This window comes from Ammodytes marinus, assembly GCF_949987685.1.
Source record: "Ammodytes marinus genome assembly, chromosome: 20".
Lineage (NCBI taxonomy): Eukaryota > Metazoa > Chordata > Actinopteri > Uranoscopiformes > Ammodytidae > Ammodytes > Ammodytes marinus.
Genome location: NC_137224.1, coordinates 2,746,509 through 2,772,120, shown reverse-complemented (window position 1 = coordinate 2,772,120; position 25,612 = coordinate 2,746,509). Strand labels below are relative to the sequence as shown.

Genomic DNA, 25,612 nt, shown 5'->3' with positions numbered 1-25,612 from the left:
TAAAAGAGATCCACTCTCTTTGTGTGTCTTGCTTGACTTTTCCCATCTGATTGTTTTCACACTTTTCCTTTTTGCTTTGAGCCGTATTGAATCGGGTTGACCTGCAGGGGCATCGGGCCACAGCCGCTTGTTAAACAGAGAAAAGGTCGGTTAGTGTTAGGGCCATGGATAGATAGTAGGTTAGGGCCCCAAATAAAGACTAGTACAGGTATAGGCCTGGATAGAATACAATAATTGACATTTAAATCAAGAGATACATTTTTTTTTGTCTATTTTGCTTCCATAACATGTGTTCTTTCATACTAATATAAAATAAAAAAGTTGAAAGTCTTTATTTAGGTGTTTATTTGTTAGTGTTAGTGTTGTTTTATAATGTGTTTTATGTATTCTAATCTTGCCCCTGTAAAGCACTTTGAGTGGCCTTGTGTCTGAATTGTGCTATATAAATAAACTTGCCTTGCCTTGCCTTGCCTTAGGGCGCTAAAGAAAATACTATTACAGGTAAAGGCCTGGATGGAATAAAATAAGTGGACATTTAAATAGAGACACACTGCAGGCAAAAGCATCAGATGTATTTTCAATTTGCGATTTTTGGCTATTTTGCTTCCAAACATGTCTTCATTCATACCAGTATGAATAAAAAGGTCCAAAATGTACATTAAGGTGTTTTTTTATCTGACTAAACCTTGTCTGTTTGAGCCTGTATACTTCTCCTATACAACCATCTTTAACAATTATCTCAACATTATTTTTTTCCAATACTAAAAATGTCAACTTCTAAAGCACTGACATCAACTAAACTTTTATTATTCAATCGGGCTCTGTTCTGACGGTTATGACAAAAGGATTTATTCATTTGTTGTCAATTGATTGTCCGATGCATTTTGTTCTTAAAACATTGCCAAAAAATGCATCTTTAAAGATCTTTACATAGTATAGTTTGATGTATAAAATAAAATAAAAGCTGTATCCAAAATCTGTTCAGTAAAAACTTTAGACTTTATTATGTACATCTTATGAATCAAGATTTAAATTCTGGCTTTATCTAGATTTTTAGTTTTTAAAGAGCCAAATTTTCATATTTATTTCAGACATTTGGACAAAATTGCAACACAAAAAATAACTGTTTTTATGTCAGTAATCAACTGGCAAAGTTTCATGATGATATCTTTTAGTTTAATATTTTGACCCTATTCACCTGCAGTGTCTCAACTGAAACACAAAATTACCTTAAGAACTCTTTCCTTCAATTTTCAAATCATAACTTGTATTTTTCCAAGAGTATGAACAACAGCAGATACATCTATAAGGCTGTTAATGTGATGTTGGTGTTTGTATAAGAAGAAGAAGAAGTCATTCAATTTAAAAAAATAAAAATAAAAATCATTCTCAAAACGTCCACAAGGTGTCACTGGTGTCCATGTTGTCATAGTCTAACAAGCAACTGCAGCTGAAACATTTCTTTGGCCAAATTTGATATGACGTTTTTTGCTGTGGGGGACGCGCCTGATTGGGTAAGCCTACTCCTAATCTCTGTGTTTTGATTGGTCCACGAATAGAGAGAGAGAGAGAGAGAAACAGAAACAGAGAGAGAGAGAGAGAGAGAGAGAGAGAGAGAGAGAGAGAGAGAGAGAGAGTGAGAGAGAGAGACAGAGAGAGAAGGAGAGAGACAGAGAGAGAGAGGGAGGGAGAGAGAGAGAGAGAGAAAGAGAGAGAGTCAGGGGTGGCAGCAGCAGCAGCAGCAGCAGCAGCTTGCCAGAGTTTTAAGGACCCTGGAATCGGGGCTCGTGTCATAAATCTCTTCCCACTCACTCCAGCCGTTCTCCGTGAGTGCCTGTGGGAATACCGGAATGTGACAGCTGACCTGTAGCGCCCGCCACAATGTCTTTTGATTCTGGATTCATAAATTAAAAAGGCAAAGAATGCCGGACAACCTTATGGTTTAGTGGAAGGGACATGGCTGACAAAGTACACAAGCTCTACACGCGTCGGGGGGGAAGTTGAAACAATCCCCTTTAACTCACACTGCGATAAATTCATCTGATACTGTAGTAGACTATGGGTCCTATTTTCAGCCAATGATGCAGTGGAAATAGGTGTGGGACATCTCAAACAACTTCAATAGAGTGAAGAAAATATCAGGGTACCCCCAGGGATGTCCAAGTTAAATATAATACTTTTTAATACCTTTTTAATGCCACTTGAAATTAAATCTAATGCCAAACGTCAAGGCTGGCAAAAGTAGGAAGGATATAAGGGAAATTCTGATGTATTTTAAGGTCCTTCCAATAAAGAACATATATCATAAACTCACATTAATACACTCACAGTGATATACTGTAATAACAGCTTTGTGAAGTGTGTGTATATACTCCTAATAACAAAATCAAAAAGGTGCTTATATGTCACATAACGACCCCTCTCCAAGTATTAAACAGGACAATAAAAAAATTGAAGGTCTTTGTAAAGGAAGTTGAATACTTTGTCAGTGAAATTCAATACATTAAAGGCCTTATATTGAGATTATTAAATACATTTGTAATACTTTTAAGACCTCAAGGGTACACTGGTGATATGCAACAAAAAAAAATAGTACTTTACCACGCCAGTATTTGTCATCGCACACTGAAACGTTGTGTATAAAAGCCATAATGCGCATTAGAAAAACGCAAGCTCTCAGAAATGAAATGCCACAGCATAAAAAAAAAAAAAAAAAAAAAAACTCAGACGAGATGAATTTGCCGGTGTGTTTGTAGCTCATGTATCAGCGCGCTCCAGTTAGGCATCGCTGAAACCGGCTGCGAGATTAATTCTCTTGAACTAATGGGATTCGTATGAGTTGTGAGGTTCCTAATTTATTTACTTTGTCAGTGATACACAAGATATGCTTACACACACACACACACACACACTGAAAGACACACACATACACTGAAAGACACACACACACACACACACACACACACACTGAAAGACACACACACACACACACACACACTGAAAGACACACACCTACACTGAAAGACACACGCACACAATGAAAGACACACACACACTCACACTGAAATACACTCACACACACATTGAAAGACAGATACACACACATACACAGTGACACACACACACACACACACACACACACACACACACACACACACACACACTCACACACTGAAATACACACACACACACACACACATTGAAAGACAGATACACACACATACACAGTGACACGAACACACACACACAAGGGGGGGGGGGGGGGGAATAACACAAATACAGTAAAAATGCCCCCACTTTACTGTAAGTGAGAGATCAATAATGATGGATGAGGGCCTTTTATACAATCGGCATGTTCTGCTCAGTTCACAGCCATATGACACCGCGCCTGTGGCTATCCCATTCCGCACTGCAGCAGTCAATCACATCCCAGCTTTAAAAATAACAGTTTGTTAGCGCCATTGATTTAGCACTTAGAGCGTGTCCTTATTACCTTGTAATTATGGTCAGTGTTGACATAACAGCACGGAGACAACCTCACAGGCCTCCCACACCCTCACACAGAATTTATGGGCCCTGGTTTTATTACGGCCATTTCATGTGTCTGCGTGTGTCCCCCCCAACAGTTTAAGCGACAGACTTGAGTTCTAGCCAAGGGTCCGTATTTCACTCATCGAGGTCAGGGTTCTCAAGGAATCCCCCGTAAAAAAAAAATTGCATAGAGACGCACGGGGAAAGCCCTCTTACTCCCTCGAGGGGCTCGTTAAAATAAATAGGCGATTAAAGGCCATAATCTAAATAACGCTATTCATGAGAGGGGAATGCCGTGCTTTTTAGTACAGGGGACACACGCGGGCGGAGCAGTGTCATCCCCACATAACCAAAACATTCGGAAGCTGTCCCGGAGATCGGCCCCTTTTTTAAATAATTTACAACCAGGCGCTCGCTTTGGATCCATTAGCTAGCAGGATAGTTTGTGTGTGTGTGTGTGTGTGTGTGTGTGTGTGTGTGTGTTGGTCAGGATAGCTAGGATACTTCCTCGCAGTCCGTCACTACTACAGTGTTATGACTTTAGCGTTCGCTTTGACAAAACAAGAGTAATCTGTGTCATTATTAAGATGGTGAGATATATACTCCAAACCTAAAAAACGTTGGCTTCCAAACCCTGGACTAAGTTTTTCCTTTAAAGGTTTTCAGAGAAGGCAGTAATGTGATCCATACAGTGCGGGAAAGTTGATATGCCGAGAAAGGGCTGAGGCTGTAGCACCGAGCCAGTAGGTCCTTTGTTTCCTCAAGTACGCCACGCCTTTGTCATCCGTCGCGTGTGAAAAATGAACATGGCTGTTTTGACATTTTCTCCGCCATCAAGGAAGGCCGCTCACACAGACAGAGGAGAAGAGAGGACAGGAGAGGCTGGCATCTCATTAATCTGACACTGCCATCTGAAGCTCAATTAAAAGTCCATCTCGTGTGAAGAAAAAGCATTTTTCACCTGTGCGATATCTGCTCTTAGATAAACAAAAAGGCTCTTTGATACGGTTTATAAGATAAGATAAGATAAGAAAGCCTTTATTGTCATTGTACAGTCACCTATACAGCGAAAGTGGGAGTGCCAACTGAAGGGGCATTACACATACAAAAAACAAACAAGCAATTTAAGTTAAAAGTAATAAAAAAACAAGACACAGAAATAACAAGAAAAACGACACTATCTATCTGAACCTTTAAAACTAGGGATGGGACCGATTTGAGACAATATTGGTATTGGGTCTGATATGGCTGAAATCTCATCGGATAGGACTCATGCCACTCATTCAAATCCCATAGTAAATTTTTTGTATGTAAATTACCTTTTAAGACCATAGCTTTGTCATACATCACATCACACATTATAAATAATTTATTCATTAAAAAGCTCTTCAAATATATCTACTGTAGCTCCAATTGGGTTTGAATACATTTCAGTGGCGGCAGTGGCGAAGTGGGTAGGAAGATTGCCTCTGGAGTGCAGGGTCGGAGGTTCGATTCCCTGCCTACCCGCCACATGTCGAAGTGTCCCTGGGCAAGACACTGAACCCCAAATTGCTCCCGATGGTTCAGAGAGCGCCTTGCATGGCAGCTACTGCCATCGGTGTATGAGTGTGTGTATGAATGGGTGAATGTGGTAAGATATGTAAAGCGCTTTGGGGCTGAGAAAATCGGCTAGAAAAGCGCTATATAAGTCAAGTCCATTTACCATTTACCATTTCAATGTTAAACCTATTTGCATTGTTGTATATTCGTTTGCTCTTTAAATAAGAATTGGTGTGTTACGAAAGCCTTCATACCCTTACATACAGCTCCCGAAAAAATTAAGAGACCAGTCTGGATTTTTCTTAAATCTTCATCTCTACATAACCTATTGAAAGTGCTCTTAATGAAAAAAAATGTATTGGAATATGGTAGAAATGTTGTCAGTAGTTTATATTATAAAACCAACATGTTCATTCTACTCAAACATATGCCTATAAATAGTAAAACAAGAGACACTGAACATTTGAACTATTATGATATCAGACAGTATCGGTATCGGCCAATATCCAAAACCCAGATATTCGAATCAGATCGGAACTGAAAAATATTGGATCTCAAACCTTGACTTCTTGTATTTACCATAAATGATTTGAGAGCATTATTGTTTTTGTACTGAAAAAAAAAAACGCCCAAAATAATTAAAATTCACCGGCTCCCACACACTGCTGATTAAATATGCAAGAAATCACGATGTTGACTACATCATCTCTCAATCTCTACCACATAATTACTAACACACACACACACACACACACACACACAAACACCCCCCCCCACACACACACACACACACAAACACCCCCCCCCCACACACACACACACACACAACCACACATAAACACACACACACACATACACACACACTCCCCCCCCCCACACACAAACACACAAAAACGCTGAATACACTATAATTCGAGATAATTTAGCCCTAAACACAGAACATGATTGTTCAATTTCAAACCATCCGATACCAACGACCTCGAAAACAAGTCCCTGAATGCCTCATAGTGGAAAAGTGCCTAAATTACAAGCCATTGATTTCCAGTATAGTGGCGTTTTCCACTGGTAGATACTCTGCATGTAACTACACAGTGGCCATAAAACACACAAGGAAATAGATTGAGAGAGGGGGAGAGAATAGCCAGAGTATGCAGAATGGCTTCACCTGCAGTTTATGTCAAGGGGCTACGCATGACTGCCTACTCAATTAACCCCTATGATAGAGGCCTCCATAATGAACAACAGTGCTATTACGCAGCGCCCGAAATGGTACTTCACCCCTAGTGGCCCGCGAGAAAAAGACAATGGTGTGTGGGTGTGTGTGTGTGTGTGTGTGTGTGTGTGTGTGTGTGTGTGTGTGTGTGTGTGTGTGTGTGTGTGTGTGTGTGTGTGTGTGTGTGTGTGTGTGTGTTTCACTGCTGCATTCGTGATACAATTGCTCCACTAACGGAGTAGATTTAGATGTTGGGGATATCAGCATGTTCAGAAAGTAAATGGGGACAGAGTGATTATCGGCGGTTTGATGTTGTTTAACCCTTAAATAATTACAACATTTTACACGGTTTACATCACATTTGACTCGTTTTAAACTGCTATAATTGTGAATGTAATTGTGTTTGAGAGCCAAGGGTGCAATAAGGAGACAGTGGCCATTAAGAGATGAACGCTAGAAGAGTGAATTCCCATTTTAACTGACTAGGAAACGTGTGTCGATAAAGAGTACTGAGAGAAATGTACAAAGCCTCTGTAAACCCAAATCCACACAATCCTTCTAACTATGTGATTTTGGGGAGTTAGTTAGTTGCATGATAGTAAAGCATCTGAAAAGAGTTAGGGTTTATATATATCAATCTAAATCAAAGATATTGTCATTTAAATTTGATGAGCTTTACAGAAATTCGGTTTAGATGAGGCTATGGGCTATGCTCTGGTTCTTATGACAGTTACAATTTTGAACCAATTACGACAGTTCTATGCCCGAATGTTCTATAAAAACAATGACTGTTGGCATGGAGACTGTTTGATACGGCCACGCCCACACAGTCCTAACAAACACTCATGATGGTAAAAGTTTTATAATATCAAAAAATAACAAAAGCTTATCGATACGCCCAACTTTGATATCATATATTGACTTATTTTTATAATACCATTTATAACCAGGTTTCAAGGGGCTTTAAATAACCTCCTCGTTCCCTTTTTTTTCTCATGTATCTTATATGTTGTTTTGTATTGAATTGTGTACAGCACTTTGGTCAACTCAACTGATGTTGTTTTTAAATGTGCTATAGAAATAAATTTGACTTTGACTTTTGACCGACCTTGCTGATGATGTAGATGAGATCTCCTCTCTGGAAAGCCAGCTCGTCCGGCTCGTCTGCCTGGCAGTCCCACAGTCCCTGGTAGTAGTTTGCATAATCGGACGACCAAGCTGAGAGGGGAAATACAGGGCAAAAGTTTAAACAAAAGAAGAAGACAATGTTCTAATCCGAAAGCCATTACTCTGCCTATTAAACTGGAAATGTTCAAATTACTAGAAGATTGTAATGAGGTTTTGACCTGATTTGTTGTTCTTCTCAAGGCTGTCGTCCATCGGATCTGGTAAATCCTCCTCTAAAAAACACAAAAAGAAATCACATTTGAGTCAGAACATTTGTCCTTGTCCAACTTAATGTATATAAGCAGGAAGCATATTTTAAGTAGATATCAGGACCATAGCAGTTTATTTTAATTAATTAAAAGGTTATATGTGTATTACAGGAGTATTTTGGCATCATCTAGTGGTGACATTCTAGATTGCATCGCTCCCTTACTAACCTCTCACTTTGGGAGAATTTACAGAAGCTGCGGTGGCCTTCAAGGACAAGAAGCTAGTTACTAAAGATGTCATCATCCACCAGACCACTGCCTCAAGTCTTTCCACAATATCAAGTGGTGAGGTGAAGATGTATTTAGTTTTTTGTGAAGTTATTATCATAAAAAAATGATTAAAAGATATTATGTTATTATGATCAAAAACATTACCTAACATATTTAACATATATTTTATTTAAATTTTTATCCCCAACATTAGAGAAACATGTTTAGTAGGAGAAAAGCATAATGATCGAACATAACATTACAAAAATGTAATTAAATGGATTATCTGCCAATCTCCACACGACCCAATACGTCTATTTTTCTTAAACCCGGACTGAACTCTTCAATAAGGATCAATTTGTTCTAATTTCTGAGAGCAAGAGGCAGTGTTAGAGGCATGCGGAGGCGGACAAGCCATTGACTGTGGGGCGTGGCAGCCGGTGGTCTGAGAGAGGGTGACACCGTGATACGCCTGCCCTCTGTCTAACACATCCATCCTAAACACAAGCTACTGACAGCACACACACACACACACACACTGACACACAGGCACAGAGAGAGAGAGACACACACACACACACACACACCCCAGCAACACTATCCACCTTCCAGCAAAACCTGCGCCTCTGCTTCCAGGAAGAACAAGGAGGGCCACACACACACACACACACACACACACACACACACACACACACACACACACACACACACACACACACACACACACACACACACACACACACACACACACACACACACACACACACACACACACACACACACACACACATCATGTGTACAGTTTGGATGCATGGGATGTTTCAGATGACATGAAAAAATCTAATTTTTGTAAATGCAAAAGAGATTATTATGAATACAGGCATTGGGGATAAGAATGGCTTGGCTAATTAAATATGAAAACGTCATGCCTTGTTACCACACACACCGTAATAGAAAAATGAAAAGGTGATTTTTAATGGCTGTTTGCAGAGGATCCTAAACATTTTTTCATCACTCTTTAACTGCTGTAGTGAGGAGCATCTCTCAGTGTAGGGGCCGCGGCTACGGGCCAACGCTTCCTATATCAAAGTGATTTAATTTTCCAGTCAATAAAATCAGTCATCAGCACCAGAGCCAATACCAACCATCGCTCTGCAATATGCCCACAGAACCGAGACACCGCTCTCTGTGTGTGTGTGTCTGTGTGTGTGTGTGTGTGTGTGTGTGTGTGTGTGTGTGTGTGTGTGTGTGTGTGTGTGTGTGTGTGTGTGTGTGTGTGTGTGTGTGTGTGTGTGTGTGTGTGTGTGTGTGTGTGTGTGTGTGTCACAGAACTGAGAGCTCATCACAGAGAAAATGATGCTTCACCAGCACTAGACGTTTCCTCACTAGTTTGGCAACAAAAATGCAAGATGTATAAGACAGGGGAGCGATATTTTTTACGGGTATTTCCTTTTTAAAACTTTAGGAAGATAATCCTGAACTTGGACATGACATTTGCAAAGTAATCTTGAATATTAACGTGAGCAATGAATGAAGTCTAACAAATTAACTAAAGACAGCCATTGCAGGAATATTTACATTTTTTAATAAAGGACTATTTTTGAATGAAACACAATGACTCTCCTTACTTTACTTTCTCGGTTTTATTACACTTGTGTTTTCATAACTTTGAAATAGTTTTTTTATTACCTTTTCGTATTTCATGCACTGTCACTCAAACTGTGAACTTAAGCAATTTTTATGCATAAGTGCATATATGTCATTTATATAATTTACAGTAAGTTCTATGTGTGAAGATGCATTGTGGCTTGTGTGTTTTGTGATGCAGCTGCTTGGAGCCCAAGACAAATTTCCCTAATACGGAACAATAAAGTTGTTATGTCTTATCTTATCTATCTTACCTATATCTTTTGAAATCCTGAGCAATGAAAATAAAGGTATGAATCTGATAAAAAAAAAATCCGATTGCTTTAGTGCATTTTTAGCAACTCATACAAGTCATATGTTCAGAACCTTTTATACAGTCAGAGATAGTCCAATGTGGTCAAGATGCATTCAATGACTACATTAACCAAAATGTTAGATCCCAAGAAGAAATCTCAAATTCATCCTCATTTTGCCATTCTGAACAATGAAACTAAATACATAAATAGAATAATTTCACATTGCTAATCACTGTGTAGAAGCTGTTAGTGAGCAAAGAAGGTACTGCAGTCTTTTGCGATCGCTTTCGGGCATTGGTTATTACTGAAGCTATGCAGTCTGTGTGAAGAGTTTTGAACATGTGGCTTTAGTTGTGACCAATGCAAAAGGCAATCGGAAAAAAAAAACGCCATTTAAATCATCATTGCCCTATGACAACTGGCCGGGGACTACAGCTGGAAATGAGCCAAATAGGCTAAAGCTGCTCCTTTTACTGTACAGTTAATCAAAGGGGAGTGTCCACGATACTATAAACAAATAAACTAAACTAAACTAAACTAATTTCACATTACTAATCACTTTGTAGAAGCTGCTAGTGAGCAAAGAAGAAGAGGAGAGAGGTAGGGTACAGCAGAATGATTGATAAGTGACGGGGTGAGAAAGTGAACGAAAGAGCCCGTCACCCGATATGCCATCTGTGGTCAGGCTCTGTACCTCTTCCCAGATGGCTTTGAGCGTTGCCGTGACAGTCAGAAGACAGATCCCCCTCTCACCACTGATTTTGGCTAAAGGTAATGTACTCAGTGAGTGAAACTGAATCTTGATGTATCTTATTTAATAGAAAGAGTGATGGATTTGCGGCCCTGAGAATATCGGATCACCCCTCTTTTGTCCTTCCTGGGATCCTGTAGCACTAGTAGCCGCCCTGACACATGGGACTGTCTCACGCACTCTTTCTGCCACCCTCTCGTTCTCATTCTCATTCTCAATCAAACTCTAATTTCTATTAAAGATTATACAGACATTAAGGGAACTATTTTAAGCCTTGAGAGATGCACTTTTGATTTTTTTTTCCTTCTTTTTTTTAACTTCCTTTCAACTTAATTGCTGTTGCTAGGCAATTTTAGCCCAAAACTCTTTGCTTAGTGGATTGAATTCTAGGCTATTTGTTGCCTGGTAACATTAGCTAATTAGACGTTGTATGACAGAGCATTTGGGACGACGTGGCTTTCGCTCGTTTCAACAACATAACTGTCCCTCTACCACAGATAGATCGCAGTGGTAAGAAGTGGGTTCACAATGAGTATCAACTGTTTTGTCCAATCAAAAGTCAAAACTCCCAAAATATTCAGTTTACTATAACCGAATAACACTTTTGTTGATCAACAAATTATTTCAAATCAAGCTTGTTTGATAATGTTTTATTTGAGATTTGCATTTTTAGATATTTCTAATTTTACGTGAGGACACAATTTTTATTTTTATTTTTTATTAAAAAATAATACCAAAACAATATATTCCTAACCTTGAATTTTCCAACACATACTTTTTGGTTAGTGAGATGATGATGATGAATGTGAGAGTCAGTGATTCTATAGTCAGTGTGAAAATCATATTTCCTGCTTGCTCTGTTTGCCTCTGCAGCAGCAACTCTAGTGCTGACAAGCTTATTAGTGTTGCTTGATTTAAAATGAGCGATCAGTCTGTTGTGGTGTTGTGCTGATAGCGCGGAGACCTGGCAAAATAAATTCCACAGCCCGCAGAGATCATCACAAATATTTCTTGTTGCAAAAAAAAAAAATCCCAGAGGGCTGGAGTGTGTGTGTGTGTGTGTGTGTGTGTGTGTGTGTGTGTGTGTGTGTGTGTGTGTGTGTGTGTGTGTGTGTGTGTGAGGCACAGAGCGACTGTGTCTATTTATCTGACTGAGTATGTGTCCTGCCTGTGCATTTATCTGTGTGTGTGTGTGTGTGTGTGTGTGTGTGTGTGTGTGTGTGTGTGTGTGTGTGTGTGTGTGTGTGTGCGTGAGTTTAGTTTAGTTTATTAAGATCGTCATTAGCTTCTATCTTAAACAGTAGCTACTCTTTCATAACAACATTAAATACGCTATATCACTCACATCCATAAAATTCATATTCACAGTACATCAACTGACATTTTTGGAAAGTGAGGACATTTTGGCTGGTTCTCACTTTGGGACGGGCCTTTAAAGGGCTGTTTGAGGGTTAACACTAGGTTTTAGGGTTCAGGTATGAATTGGGTTTATGTTTGGGTTAGTGTAAGGGTTGGGGTTAGGCATTTACTGTAGTTTTGATGGTAAGGGTTAGGGTAAGGGGCTAGGGAATGCATTATGTCAACGAGTGTCCTCACAACTAAAGCTAACATGTGTTTGTGTGTGTGTGTGTGTGTGTGTGTGTGTGTGTGTGTGTGTGTGTGTGTGTGTGTGTGTGTGTGTGTGTGTGTGTGTATTTGAAGCTTTGTGAGGATCAATTTATTTATGTTAATGAGTGTCCTCACCTGTATAGCTGTACAAACAAATGTGTGTGTGTGTGTGTGTGTGTTCGCCGTGCGTGCGTGCATGTGTGTGTGTGTGTGTGTGTGTGTGTGTGTGTGTGTTCGCCGTGCGTGCATGTGTGTGTGTGTGTGTGTGTATACCTGGCAGCACCTCGTAGATATCATCATCATCCTCAAACTCCCCGCTCTCCTGCGCCCCCCCTCCTCCCTGTGCTCTGCTCTGGAAGCTCGGGACAGTAACAGCAGCAGTAACAGCACCAGCCGCCCCGGGCCAGGGAGGGGGGGGCGTCCCAACCCCTCCGCCACCGCCACCCGTCACACCCTCTATGTCATCATACGTCTCCTCTTCCTCATCGTCATCCACGGGGATGAAGCTGGAGCTCAGATCTATGGAGGAAGACAGAGAGAGACAGAGACAGCGCGTGATTGGTCGATCGCGTTAGACACAAGATGGATGACACAGTGGCACAAAAGACACACACATGCATTATACGGGTAAAGTAAGAGAAATGCTCTAAGGGTCCTCGTGGTCGATTTTGAGATGGTTGGCTGTTTTACATCTATAACATGTTCTCTTTCATGATCCAAAATTTACATTTAGGTGTTTAAATTGTGTCTGTATATTCATCTATACATCCAAATATAACAGCTATTATGTCAACAAGTAAATAAATAAATCTCAATAGTCAAAATAAAATCTCAACTTATAAAGCACAAACATCAACTAAACTTTCCATAGACATTCTTAGCACTATTCCTGTGTGTAGTATTTTTTTGATGTATAAAAAGAAAAATAGGAAAATGCTGTCTTCAAAGTCTTCTGTTAAGGACAGACAGCGTGTGATTGGTCGATCGACTTAGACCCAAGATGGACGACACAGTGGCACAAAAGACACACTCATGCATTATAAGGGTAAAGTAAGAGAAATGCTCTAAGGGTCCTCGTGGTCGATTTTGAGGTGGTTGGCTGTTTTGCTATTTTCTTTCATACTAGTATAACTAAAAGGTCCAACATGTACATTTAGGTGTGTGTTTTACTTAACCCTGTCTGTTTGTGTCTCTCCTATACATCCAAATTTAACAGCTATTACCTTAATATTAGTTTGTTTTATCAATACTCTGAACCAAAAATCTCAACTTTTAAATCACTGACATCAACTAAACTTTCCATAATCATTCTTAGCACTATTCAACTGTGTGTAGTATTTTTTTTTTAAAGTAAAGGAAAAAAAGACAATGCGGTCCTCAAAATCTGTTCAGTAGAGACAGCGCGTGATCAGTCGATCGGGTTAGACCCAAGATGGAGTACAACGTGGCACAAAAGACACACGCATGCATTACACTGGTAAAGCAAGAGAAATGTTCAACGGGTCCCGACTGCAAAACAGGCAAGGACACGTGCTATAAAGAAGCAGCAGTGGGGACAAGCACTGGAGGTTTGGAATAGGGCTAAAAATAAGCGTTCTTTTCATTATCTGTTAATGTGTTAATAATTTTCTTGATCAAGCTTAATTAATTAGTGAGCGATTACATTTTCCCAGAAGTCCCAAAGTGACGTCTTCAGTTTTTTTTGTGTTAACTTAGAGTTCAAAACCTTTAGAAATAATTAATGACGTACAATGATATATAACAGATATATAGTAGCAAATTTTCCCATTTGTGAAGTCAGAAAAGCTAATGTTTGTCTTTTTGCTTGATGAATCACTTAAATAATATTTATAAATTCTTATTGATCGACAATGAATGGCAGCCCATCACTCACATCTTCCCCATCCATCCATCCATCTATCTATCTATCTATCTATCTATCTATCTATCTATCTATCTATCTATCTATCTATCTATCTATCTATCTATCTATCTATCTATCTATCTATCTATCTATCTATCTATCTATCTATCTATCTATCTATCTATCTATCTATCTATCTATCTATCTATCTATCTATCTATCTATCTATCTATCTATCTATCCATCCATCCATCCATCCATCCATCCATCCATCCATCTATCTATCCATCCATCCATTTTTTGTTTCATTATATTTCTTTGTCCATTGGCCTAGTGATTGAGGGTTAAACAATATAATTGCAATGTTTGTTGCATGTCATAACCTTCCAACATGTATCTGTATCTCTATTATCACCATCAAATGCAGGCAAAATGCGAAAAATTATCTTTAAAAAAAAAATCTAAATTTGCATAAAGGTCTTCTAACAGTGGCCACAAATACTAAAGCACATGTTAAAAGATAAAAAGTCCACCCTGTTCTCAGGTTAAATCAGGAGGTGAAAAGGTTAAACAATCACCAATTCCACGTGATCTGTATCAGACTTGCATTTTCGTAGTAAAAATCTGGGTCTGGCTGGAAAGGAAGTAAGACAAACTGCAGAGAGTGTCTGTTACTTCCCGTAAATCAGTGGGCCGGCCCCCACGCCCGAGCCCATTTTAGAGTACAGACCAAGAGGCACACACTGCTCTGTGTGTGTGTGTGTGTGTGTGTGTGTGTGTGTGTGTGTGTGTGTGTGTGTGTGTGTGTGTGTGTGTGTGTGTGTGTGTGTGTGTGTGTGTGTGTGTGTGTGTGCGCGTGTTAGAGTATAGAGACCAAGAGGCACAAACTGCTCTCTCTCTCTCAGATGGAGGAGGCTTCTCATTGCAGGCGACTGGCCACTGAAACACAGGGTATCAGGTCCCCGTCCGTACAGCGCAGAAATCAATGTCACTGGAGGATAACCAGAACAGCTACCAATCAATTTCCTGTAAGTTGGAATTCGGTAGGAGGGTTCAGGGGAGGGAGAGTCTGTGTGTGTGTGTGTGTGTGTGTGTGTGTGTGTGTGTGGGTGGGTGTGGGTGTATGTGGAGGGGAGGGGAGAGTGTGTGTGTGTGTGTGAGTGTGTGTGCATGTGTGCGTGGGAGGATTGGTGGGGGCTACAGCTACATGACATGGTGGGTGACATGTCGGATGAGGAGATTCAGGCCTCTGTGTGTGTGTGTGTGTGTGTGTGTGTGTGTGTGTGTGTGTGTGTGTGTGTGTGTGTGTGTGTGTGTGTGTGTGTGTGTGTGTGTGTGTGTGTGTGTGTGTGTGTGTGCAGGCAGTGACGGATCAGGTGGTTTTTCAGCAGAGTCAGAGATGATAAAGGGCTACTTTTCATTCCTGACCTTTCTGCCCCTCCGAAAACACTTTAGTGGGAAAATTGAGAAAAAATTATGTTTTGAAGGTTTGTACTATTTTTTTTTAACTCGTTTATTTTTCTTTTTTCTTTTTTAAAGAACACAAACACACAACTGAAAAACGAACACACAAACAAAAGACAAAACAAAATTAACAACTGACATGGCGTGGTCTTCTTAAATGGTTTCTAAGACAGTGCTTTTCAGTGGTAACTGTATTTGCCAATTGACCTATGTGGTTTTGTAAAAAGTCAGTTGTATCTATATTGACCGATATCATTTTGTCACACAGGGCTTTAAAATCTGAACTTATGACATCTTTCTATCCTTAAAGCTATAGTGCGTAACTTCAGTCGCCCCCACGAGGAATTAACCAGTTTGTAAACGCTGCCATGGTGATGGCTTGAACGTAACCGACATTAATTTATATGAAAACATTTACACATTATAGCTTTAAACCTTCATGATTTAAATAAAGAGAGACAGACAGACAGACAGACAGACAGACAGACAGACAGAGAGACAGACACACACACACACACACACAAACACACACACAAATAAAATAGGAGACACCTTAAGAGAAGCAACAAAGCAAGGAACAAACACACTTCCAATAAAAACTGCAGAAAATGCTGTGAAATGCTTTTCTTACCTCTCAGTACAAAATTGATTTGGTCGACCCATTCTCTGGCCTCCTGAGGACTGCTGGCAGTGAACTGGTGGAAACAGAGGCAATAAAACCGGCAATTATCATCACATCTAAAAGGTGCTTTTATACCAACATAACAGTGATTGTAACTGTTTGGGACATTCACTAACTCTCTCCTGAGCTCGCTGATAAGGAAGAGGAAGGGCAAAGAGATTGTTTTATCGTTTAAAAAAAGGTTTAACTTGAATTCCCTGACCAATCTGGATTTTTCTTCAATCTTCATCTCTGCATTACTTAAAGAGGACCTATTATACTACTTTTCTGGTCTTAATTTCTTGTTTTACACTGCTATAGAGCAACCTGACACAAATCACATCACAAAAAACTATGTAGATTTTCGGGAAGCTCTTTCTCTTATTTTGGCGATCCAGCACATCCTGTCAACACTTGAGTGTGTGTGCTTCGGCAATCTCCGCTCCCTCCGCCTGTGCATCGGCCATCTCCGCTACCCTCCCCCCCCCTCCTGCAAACCCCACTCCGTTGTGATTGGTTACCTTCCTTCCGAAACACTTTCAGTGGCGGGAAGCGCGAGCATGGACCTATAAGGGCGCGAGGCAGACGCGAACAGGGAAGTGACAGCATTACCATACATGGAAACATCCGCGTGGTCACATCACCAATTTTTATGCGACGTCACCAATTATGAAAGGGTAGACCGCTTTGAAGACGTGACTTCTCGACTGGCTAGAATAGTGTTTAGTGCTCTGCACAGACACCCCAGACGGTCAGCAGGGAATACGTCGAAATGCATGTAAGTCATTATTTGATAATTTAGTATGGTTAAGCATGACTATGAATCATCATAACAACGTTTATAGGTCATAAAAGTCAAAAAGCATCATAGGTCCTCTTTAATGGAAAATGCTCAACTTTTTTATTCGGAATTTGTTAGAATAATTGTCAGTAGATAGCCAAAATGTTTATTTTACTCAAACATGTACCTATAAATAGTTGAACAAGAGACACTAAACATTTGGAGTGGTCTCTTAATTTTTTCCAGAGCTGTATATTCTTAGTCAATAGTTTTGTGTTAATACAGACCTGGAAGGCCCGTCGTCCGGGGGCAAAGAGCTCAAAACAGGCATTTTTTTTGGAGTCTTTTCTCAGGTTGTTGACCAGCTGAACATTATAGTCGTTGATGTAAAACGATCCTTTCTGCTGCTTATCTGTAGGCAGGAGAATAATGGTAGTAATGGTATAGGATGGTTTAATCTCATTCAATCTGTATGGACCTAATGTAATGTCTCTGTGTGTGTGCGCTGCCGTTTCAAACCAACCTTTTTCACTCCCAAAGTAGTAGAATATTGAGTTGTTCAGAACACACCACCTCTTCTGCCACTCCGAGCCGAAGAAACTGTGATCTAAAAAAAGAAGGAAATACACGATGATGAAATGAATGGAAATACATCCAATCAAAGCATTATTTGTTTGTATACGTTTTTAAACACATTTTTAGGATTTTATTTTATTCTGATCAGGCTGGTCAGGTGGCAGCCATATTGAAAAATACAAAAATAGTTTTGTGGAGCTGATCAAGGCTTAATCAACTTTGTGTCAACTAGTTTGTCGATGGCTTAATTATAACCCACAATCATTTATATTAAAAAGTTACATAGAATTGGTATTTGGGAAAGCTAAACTAACTAGAACAAACAGGTCAGCATTATTTGATAAAACTACATGACACAGCGCTGTTATCTACATACTACTAGATAGATAGATAGATAGATAGATAGATAGATAGATAGATAGATAGATAGATAGATAGATAGATAGATAGATAGATAGATAGATAGACAGACAGACAGACAGACAGACAGACAGACAGACAGACAGACAGACAGACAGACAGACAGACAGACAGACAGACAGACAGACGCTGCTATACCTCTTCGTTTCTTCTCCAAGTAGCCTTGTTTCAAGATGTTGCCGAGGTCCTGGACCGCCACAAGAGGGATGTCGCCAAAATCTGTGAACACAAGAAGAACATTTTCTCATCAAAAAGGTAATTAAACTGGGAAAAAAGCCTATTACAGTTTCCTAGAACCCAGTTGACTTTTTCTTAGTATTGTTTTGTCCGGCCTACAGTCAAAACACCAAAGATAATCTATGTATAATGACGTTAAATACAGAAAAGCAGCTCATTTTCAAAGCTAGTGACGCAGAAAGTTTGGCATTTTCCTTTGATAAATCACTTAAAACGATTAGTTTGTTATTGGAATAATTGCGTTCAATCAACTATTCAAATAATCGACAGACAGGTTCAGCACTAACTCCTTATAAGGTGCACTTAAAATGCACTCCTTCATTCTTAAGGCAGCGCACACACACACACACACACACACACACACACACACACACAGCATGAATATAAACTCTCCAACCCCTGTGGATCAAATACATCCGCGCAAGGCTTTAGGAAACGGGGATCAATAGATTTACAGTGAGGCTGCTGAGCGCTGCAGACCATTCATCAGCTCACATTGCACCGTTAATGGCACTAACCTTCCTGTGGAAACTCAAACAACTCCCTTCAATTTGCAAAGTCAAATTGTAAACATGATAGGACGATGGCAGGCTTAAGAGGCCTTTAGTTAATTGGTAGCAGTTGTTATGAAAAAGCATTGGACAGTAGAGTTCACATAGTATTAAGCATAAAATGCGTCAATCAGAAAGGGAAGAGACCTCCTCACTTTTTCATTATATTTTTATCTTTATTCAAAATCATGTAGATTTTTTGTTGCTTGTGATGTAAATACACAGAGGATTTCTTCCGCAAAACATGTTTGTATAGAATGGTTATAACTTGTACTGTATGTCTCTTGAAAATTTGGTTATATTCTCTCTTAACCATTAATTGTTGTTTACACGCCATGTGCAATAGCAGAACAATGGCTGACCTCTCACACATAGCATGTGGTAGCGTTAGCATTAGGTGAAAAACAACTTATCCTCATCAGAGGCAGTAAATACAAGACATAAGCCAAATGGTAACTGTGATGTATTTAGAGCTTTAAAAAGGTACAGTGTGTAATATCGAAGTTTTGAGCATAATCTAGTGGTGAGATTCAAGATATTCGAGATTCGACTCTCCCTTGCCTACCCCTCCCTTTGAGAGAATATACAGAAGTTACAGTCGTGATATAGTATGCAATCTAACCAGCCAAAAACCAGCTGCCTCATGTTTAAGTCAGTTTTGAAGTCTTTACAGAAAAAAAATCTACTTATTTGACCTTTCTTTCTAGCCTTTTGCCATTACAGAGGAACTAGAATTGACCCGGGACGAGGCCTTGAGGGTCGACTTCCGCCCCTTACTTCAAACAGGAGAAATACCTGGCTTTAGAACGTGTCAAAAACAAATTGTAGTTTCCTCTGAATTCATCACTCAATAGGCATTAGCAGGAACCGCCTTTTTTGAGCCTGAAACACAGGAGCGATTTAAAGACCATTAAAGACTGGTCGGTGTGACACCCAGTTCAGACAAGGGGAATGCCTGGAGTACATCCCCTCTAAGAGAGACAGAGAGAGAGAGAGAGAGAGAGAGAGAGAGAGAGAGAGGGAGAGAGAGAGAAAGAAAGGGAGGGAGCGAGAGAGAGGAAGGGAAGAAGGGAGGGAGAGAGAGAGACCTGTTTAACTGCTGGGAAAAACCAAACATGTCATCCCACTACTGGCTGCTCTGCCTCAAACAAAGAGCTTTCCCCCAAACATTAGACAAACGGGAACCTCTTTCTCATTTAAAAAAAATTGCAATGTCGTTTATATTACACATTTAAAAAAAAATGTATACCGCTTGGTTTTTGCACTTATTCAAATTTCAATATATAAATTTTAAATACTGTATATATTGCTTATTATAAATTTTTACATGGGTCGAAAAAAACTATTTTCGATTTGTGTGTACGTCTGGCACATATCACAGAATTGACAATAAAGTTGACTTTGACTTAGTTACATGTAAAATGCCTTTTCCAACTTTTCAATTATCTCCCTAAAAAGTTGTTGTTTTGAGTGTATTTTCAGATTGGGCGATATGATTGTCCACCATCTCGTATCCCGATATATAGGTCCTTTTATATCCTGATAACGATACATACCTCAAGGAGTATTGTCTGAATAACTTTGATCTAGAGAGGGCCCCCAACCCACCCAAAAAAAACACTGATATTGGATTTTTGCTTGGCTAACCTTCCAGAGATTTAAGTTCACAACAACACTGCGGCCTGTGATCCGACTATAACCCCCGCACGTACGCACACACACACACACACACACACACACACACACACACACACACACGTACTGCTCTAACTCTTTGGTCTGACGGATGAGCAGGTCATTCCAGAGCACAGCCCCTGGACACCTCGAAGGCACTTACACACTCACACACACACACTCTCTCACACACACATACAATCTCTCTCACACACACTCTCTCTCTCACACACACACACACACACACACACACACACACACACACACACACACACACACACCCAGAGCCCCCTGGACACCTTCGCGGGCACTAAAACACACTCACACATCATCTACTATAGCGCTGCTGCCTTCTTTGTGGATGGACTGAGCGCCGCGGTGACACTATAAAATACACAGGTGCTAAGGACTAGTTTTTCAAAGAGGAACCTGATTCACTACATCATAACAAACAGCGGGTCATTATGCTCGCTCACCTCATCTATCCGCCGGCAGTTTGTCCATTTTTCATATTTTTTTTCGACGGGCCTGTTTCCGCGGTTACAGCCCGATTCTAATCCCCTCATCCGTCTGTTTCCACTAGCTCTTCATTTATCTAAAAGGTCGAGAACCCGGTTAATAGATGAGGTGGTTCTAGAATCAACACGGGATCACTCGGATCTGCTCTCAAGTCAATAAACATTACACATGCATTGCCGTGCTTAACACTTTAACGCCGGGGCTGACCTGACCTCACTTGACTGTCCTTCCCTGTGAGAGTGAGTGGGGTGCAAACAAAGGCTTTAGTTAAAAAGATAGGACGAATGTGAACACACACAATAGTTCAGGAAACTTCCACAGGGTAGCAGCACAACCCTAAGGCGAGACAGGGAGCGAAAAATATTGTTTTTTCAAGCAATGGTGAATTTTTAGAGTTTTGGCTGTTTTCCTCATAACATGTCTTCTTTCATTCTAGTGTAGAAATAAAAAGTCCAAAATGTACATTTAGGTGTTTATTTGACTAAACCTTGTCTGTTTCCATCTGTATGCCTATCCTATACAACAATCGTTATGGTCATTATCCCAACATTAGTTTTCAAAACTCTGAAACAAAAATATCACCTTCTAAATCAACTAAACTTTCCATAATAATTTGTGGCCCTATTCTGAAGGTTATTTCAAATGGATTGGTTCATATTTAGTTAATTGTCTGATTTGTGATACATTTTGTTTTTAAAAACATGGCAAAATGGCATTTTTAAGACCTGTATATAGTAATATTTTTATTAATAAAATAAAACGTAAAGCTGTTTCCAAATTCTGTTCTGTCAAAACTTTGGAAAATAATTAGAAAAAATATTTAATACATTTTTTTAACTCTAGCTTTATTCAACATGTAGATTTTATTTATTTTAAAATGATGAAAATGTTCACATAATTACTTAGATATTGCCAAATTATCCTTCAGTGATTACGCTGCTTTTAATGCTGCTCGATCTCCCCGTAAACAAAAGCAAAATCTGATTGGGCCCGAGTTAACAATCGCTCCTTTAATGAAAATTACAACACTAACACCTCTTTGGGACCCATGCAATATTAAGTGGGATATTCAGGGGTAATGTTATTTGAAAATGTGTGTAATTTAGGGGCGTTTAAAAAAAAGCCCAACAACCATCATGACTGTTTGAGTTTTTAGTTTGACTACAGCAGGCACACACAGAGTAGAGACACATTAATGCATCTAATTAAGGCCTCATCAAAAATCTGCAGACAGACGGCACTCTTTCATAAAAATCATAAATTGCGTTATCAATTATTCAGGGCAATGCCTTGACTTCATTTTCATCCCGTTTGCGTTTTAATTAGCACCATCATCCACAGCTTTTGGTATTGACATTAATTTGATGGCAATTTATTGATATTCCAGCATAACCTATTTAGCTGAGTGCAATTAACCAACAAAAGACGAAGGAGCAGTCGAGAGTGGGCGTCACGTGTGTTTTTTCAAATCAAGGTGAGGAGTTGCTACGGGCGACGCTAACTGAATCTAACTGCTCTCAAGTGGTCATCAGCGAAAGGGAAAGATTCTAGGCTCCTCGCTTTCCAAATGGACGGAAATAATCAATATGGAATTGACCAGAGAAAATGTGTTTTAATTGATCTTGATGGAAATACATTTCCATGGAAAGGAGTAGGCTGACCTGTCTGTGTGCCTGTACTGTTGCCTTTATGAACTTGTTTTAAAGCTATAGTGTGTAACTTTTTTATATATAAATGAACGGGCGAATACATTCTAATACAAGCCATTGCCAAACGAGTTGACACAAAGTTGATAAAGCCTATCAGTTCAACAAAACTCTCTCTGTATTTCTCAGTATGGCAGCGTTTACAAACTGGTGTGGCCCCCACCCGACACTGGTGCAAGAGCTCAGAAAAATCCCAAGAAGAGCCCAAGAAATGTTTCAGTTGTTGATTCTACTGCTAAGAAAAAACAGCAGAAGGTATAAATACATGCGCGATCACAAGAGGCTTTACCTCATGTAGACGCAATGGACAGTGTTGTTGTAATTACTCAGAATTCCTCGTGAGGGCAACTTAAGCTACGCACTATAGCTTTAAAGTCGTTGTTAGGTTGGAAGGTGGGAGGGTGGTGGGATATTATATACAGTACAACAATGCATCTGAGCTGCCAGCGGTTTGCCAACATCTCTCATTTGGTTATTCACACCCTCTCTCAGCATGGTGTTATGAGGCTCAGCAGTTGATCCGGCAAGAAAGGGTCTGATTTATGCTAGCATGACCAGAGGGAGTTAATGTATTCTCTCATTAAAATCCACTTTACTAAGACCGAAAGTCAATCAAAGCCTGGATAGTGAGTGAATCAAAATGAAGGGGAAATGTGGTCGGGTGTGTGGGAGGGAGGGAGGGAGGAACTAATACGTTACATTAGAAATCTTAACGGAGGTGGATCATAATAATGCAGCAAAGATGTTTTGGAAAACACAAAAATGCACTGATGATGTTGATGGTGGTAAAATAGATGGATTGAAATGCCGGGCGGTCGGTTTTAGAGTACAGTATTTTCTCTAGGAGCAGCAGTACTGGCAGGGTTCCGTTTTCAGCAGGGGGGGACATGTATATTTCCACACGCATATTTTTATTGTGTTGTTTTCTAATATTCAAATGTTTTTGGGGTGTGGTTTGCATACAAGCATGTCCAGGATTCTGCCGCACCCACACGTGTACTTATATGTTTTATCATTATTTGTTTTTATATTGTTTGTATGTAAAATCAAACTAAACTAAACTAAACCAAATGCATGAACCATTGTTGTATCGCGAGCGTTCGAAACATTTAAGTGAGCCAGTTACGTAGAGAAATATTGTTTCTTTCTATCTTCTTTTGCTTATCTGTGCCCCTTTTTCACGTTCTGAAATGCTGTATATTTGACCTTAAAATCATGCAGACGTGTATTGTAAATCATGTCCTATACTGTACAGTGTTGTGGAAGATGCTTGGCTGTATTGATGATGTTTAACATACAAGCGTTGTCCTGCTTGGGATGGGCAAATTGACATGGAAATAATGCTTATCTTGTTCTATCCATCAATTCAACGTCCATCTTCTGAAGGCCTGTGATGTCTAATATTCTTTGTCTTATGTTTCGGCCATATTCTATTTCTTGGTGAGTGTGTGTGTGTGTGTGTCATTGATTCAAAGTGTATCCCTAAGGTTATACTTTATATGTGCAGTAGTTTATTTGTTTAGTCTCATCTGTCATTGTGAAGTTATTATTGTTAAATATGCTATGCTGTATGCGTCTCATCTATAACGGCTTCTATTGGGTTTATTTTCATTTCATTTCAACTTTGTTTTGGTCTGTAAAATGTCATGAAACAGTGAGAGATGTTAAATCAATATTCCCTTAAGCCTAAGCAGACATATTCAAACGGTTTGCTTTGTCTCACCAACAGCCCAAAACCCAAAGATATCTTATCCTACTCGTACAATAATGTACTATACTGTATATACTATAATAATGAGTCATGTACAAAAGTTGCAATGAAGTGAATTTACAAAGAGTTGACCCCCTCCCTCACAACACAAGTAGGAAAAAAATCTATAAGTTTACATGTGTTTTCTTTTGTCCTACGCTTAAAGTCGATGGAGGCTTTTCACAGTTCTTTTTGAGGCAAGAGGTATAAAAACAAGTATTTGTACATGAAGTGCACACGGGTAATGTAAACAGGTGCATTGAAATGGATCTATAGGAAGGAATCAAAACCCGTAAGTTATCATATGTTTTCTTTCTCCTGTGCGTATAGTCCCTTCACCGTTCCTTGCGATGGGAGAGGTATTGAATTGAACGCACAGCATCGGGGCGGGGGGCCGGCCCTGACCCTCGCGTGAACCCAACTGATGAGGTGAAACAGAAGGCAGGCGATAGAGAGAGAGAGAGAGAGAGAGAGAGACAGAGAGAGAGAGAGAGAGAGAGAGAGAGAGAGAGATAGAGAGAGAGACAGAAAGAGAGGGGGGCTCCTCTGCATCCCTTAGGGGGGGTTTGCTGCAGGGAGGAATGCTGCTATGCTGCTGCTGCTGCTGCTGACTTCACACAGACCGCAACACAACCCCTCGTCTCTCCCATATACCGTCCCCTTGATTAGGAAAAAGGATTCACTCGGTGCACCTTCACCCAGCCGGCTCTCAATCTGCGCGCGGGCCAAAGCTAAATTGATACATTTTTCCTCATTATAGTAGAAAGGCCTCTGGTACGTGTCGCCTGGGACGTCAAGAATAGGGAGTAGGGAGACTGAATGGCTCTGGGGTTAAGGGCAGAATGTCTTCCCCGGCCTCCTCTCCCTCCCACTAAATTTGATTAGGACTTCAGTCATCGATACATAAGCCGCGTTTAGAAGCTCCTAATGCATGTGTTTCAACCAAGGAAAACATGGCCGTGCATTATGTCAGGCTTGCATCATGCCTGTATGGTCGACTAATGGTTGATTTAGTTGATAGGGGATTTATTTTATGCAGGAGTGATTAAGGATTTTTTTTTTTGATAAGTGATGTCAATAAGGTTAAACAACAAATCTCTGTATTTGACTTGAGATAGGCTAAAAACTCTACGACTGAGAGAAGCAATTCAAAAACGTTAATGGACATACAAATG

At 39.9% G+C, this 25,612-nt stretch overlaps 1 protein-coding gene across 1 annotated transcript in view; it reads right to left on the bottom strand.

Moving 5' to 3' along the window:
• skap1 (src kinase associated phosphoprotein 1) overlaps nucleotides 1–25,612 on the bottom strand; it is a 49,169-nt gene that overhangs the window by 8,280 nt on the left and 15,277 nt on the right. The window contains exons 5-11 of the mRNA XM_080048753.1: nucleotides 18,139–18,219; nucleotides 17,528–17,611; nucleotides 17,292–17,416; nucleotides 16,194–16,257; nucleotides 12,508–12,753; nucleotides 7,633–7,686; nucleotides 7,395–7,504 (exon numbers count right to left, since the gene is read on the bottom strand). Of these exons, the coding sequence (XP_079904879.1) occupies nucleotides 7,395–7,504; nucleotides 7,633–7,686; nucleotides 12,508–12,753; nucleotides 16,194–16,257; nucleotides 17,292–17,416; nucleotides 17,528–17,611; nucleotides 18,139–18,219 (764 nt within the window). The remainder of the gene's footprint in view (nucleotides 1–7,394; nucleotides 7,505–7,632; nucleotides 7,687–12,507; nucleotides 12,754–16,193; nucleotides 16,258–17,291; nucleotides 17,417–17,527; nucleotides 17,612–18,138; nucleotides 18,220–25,612) is intronic.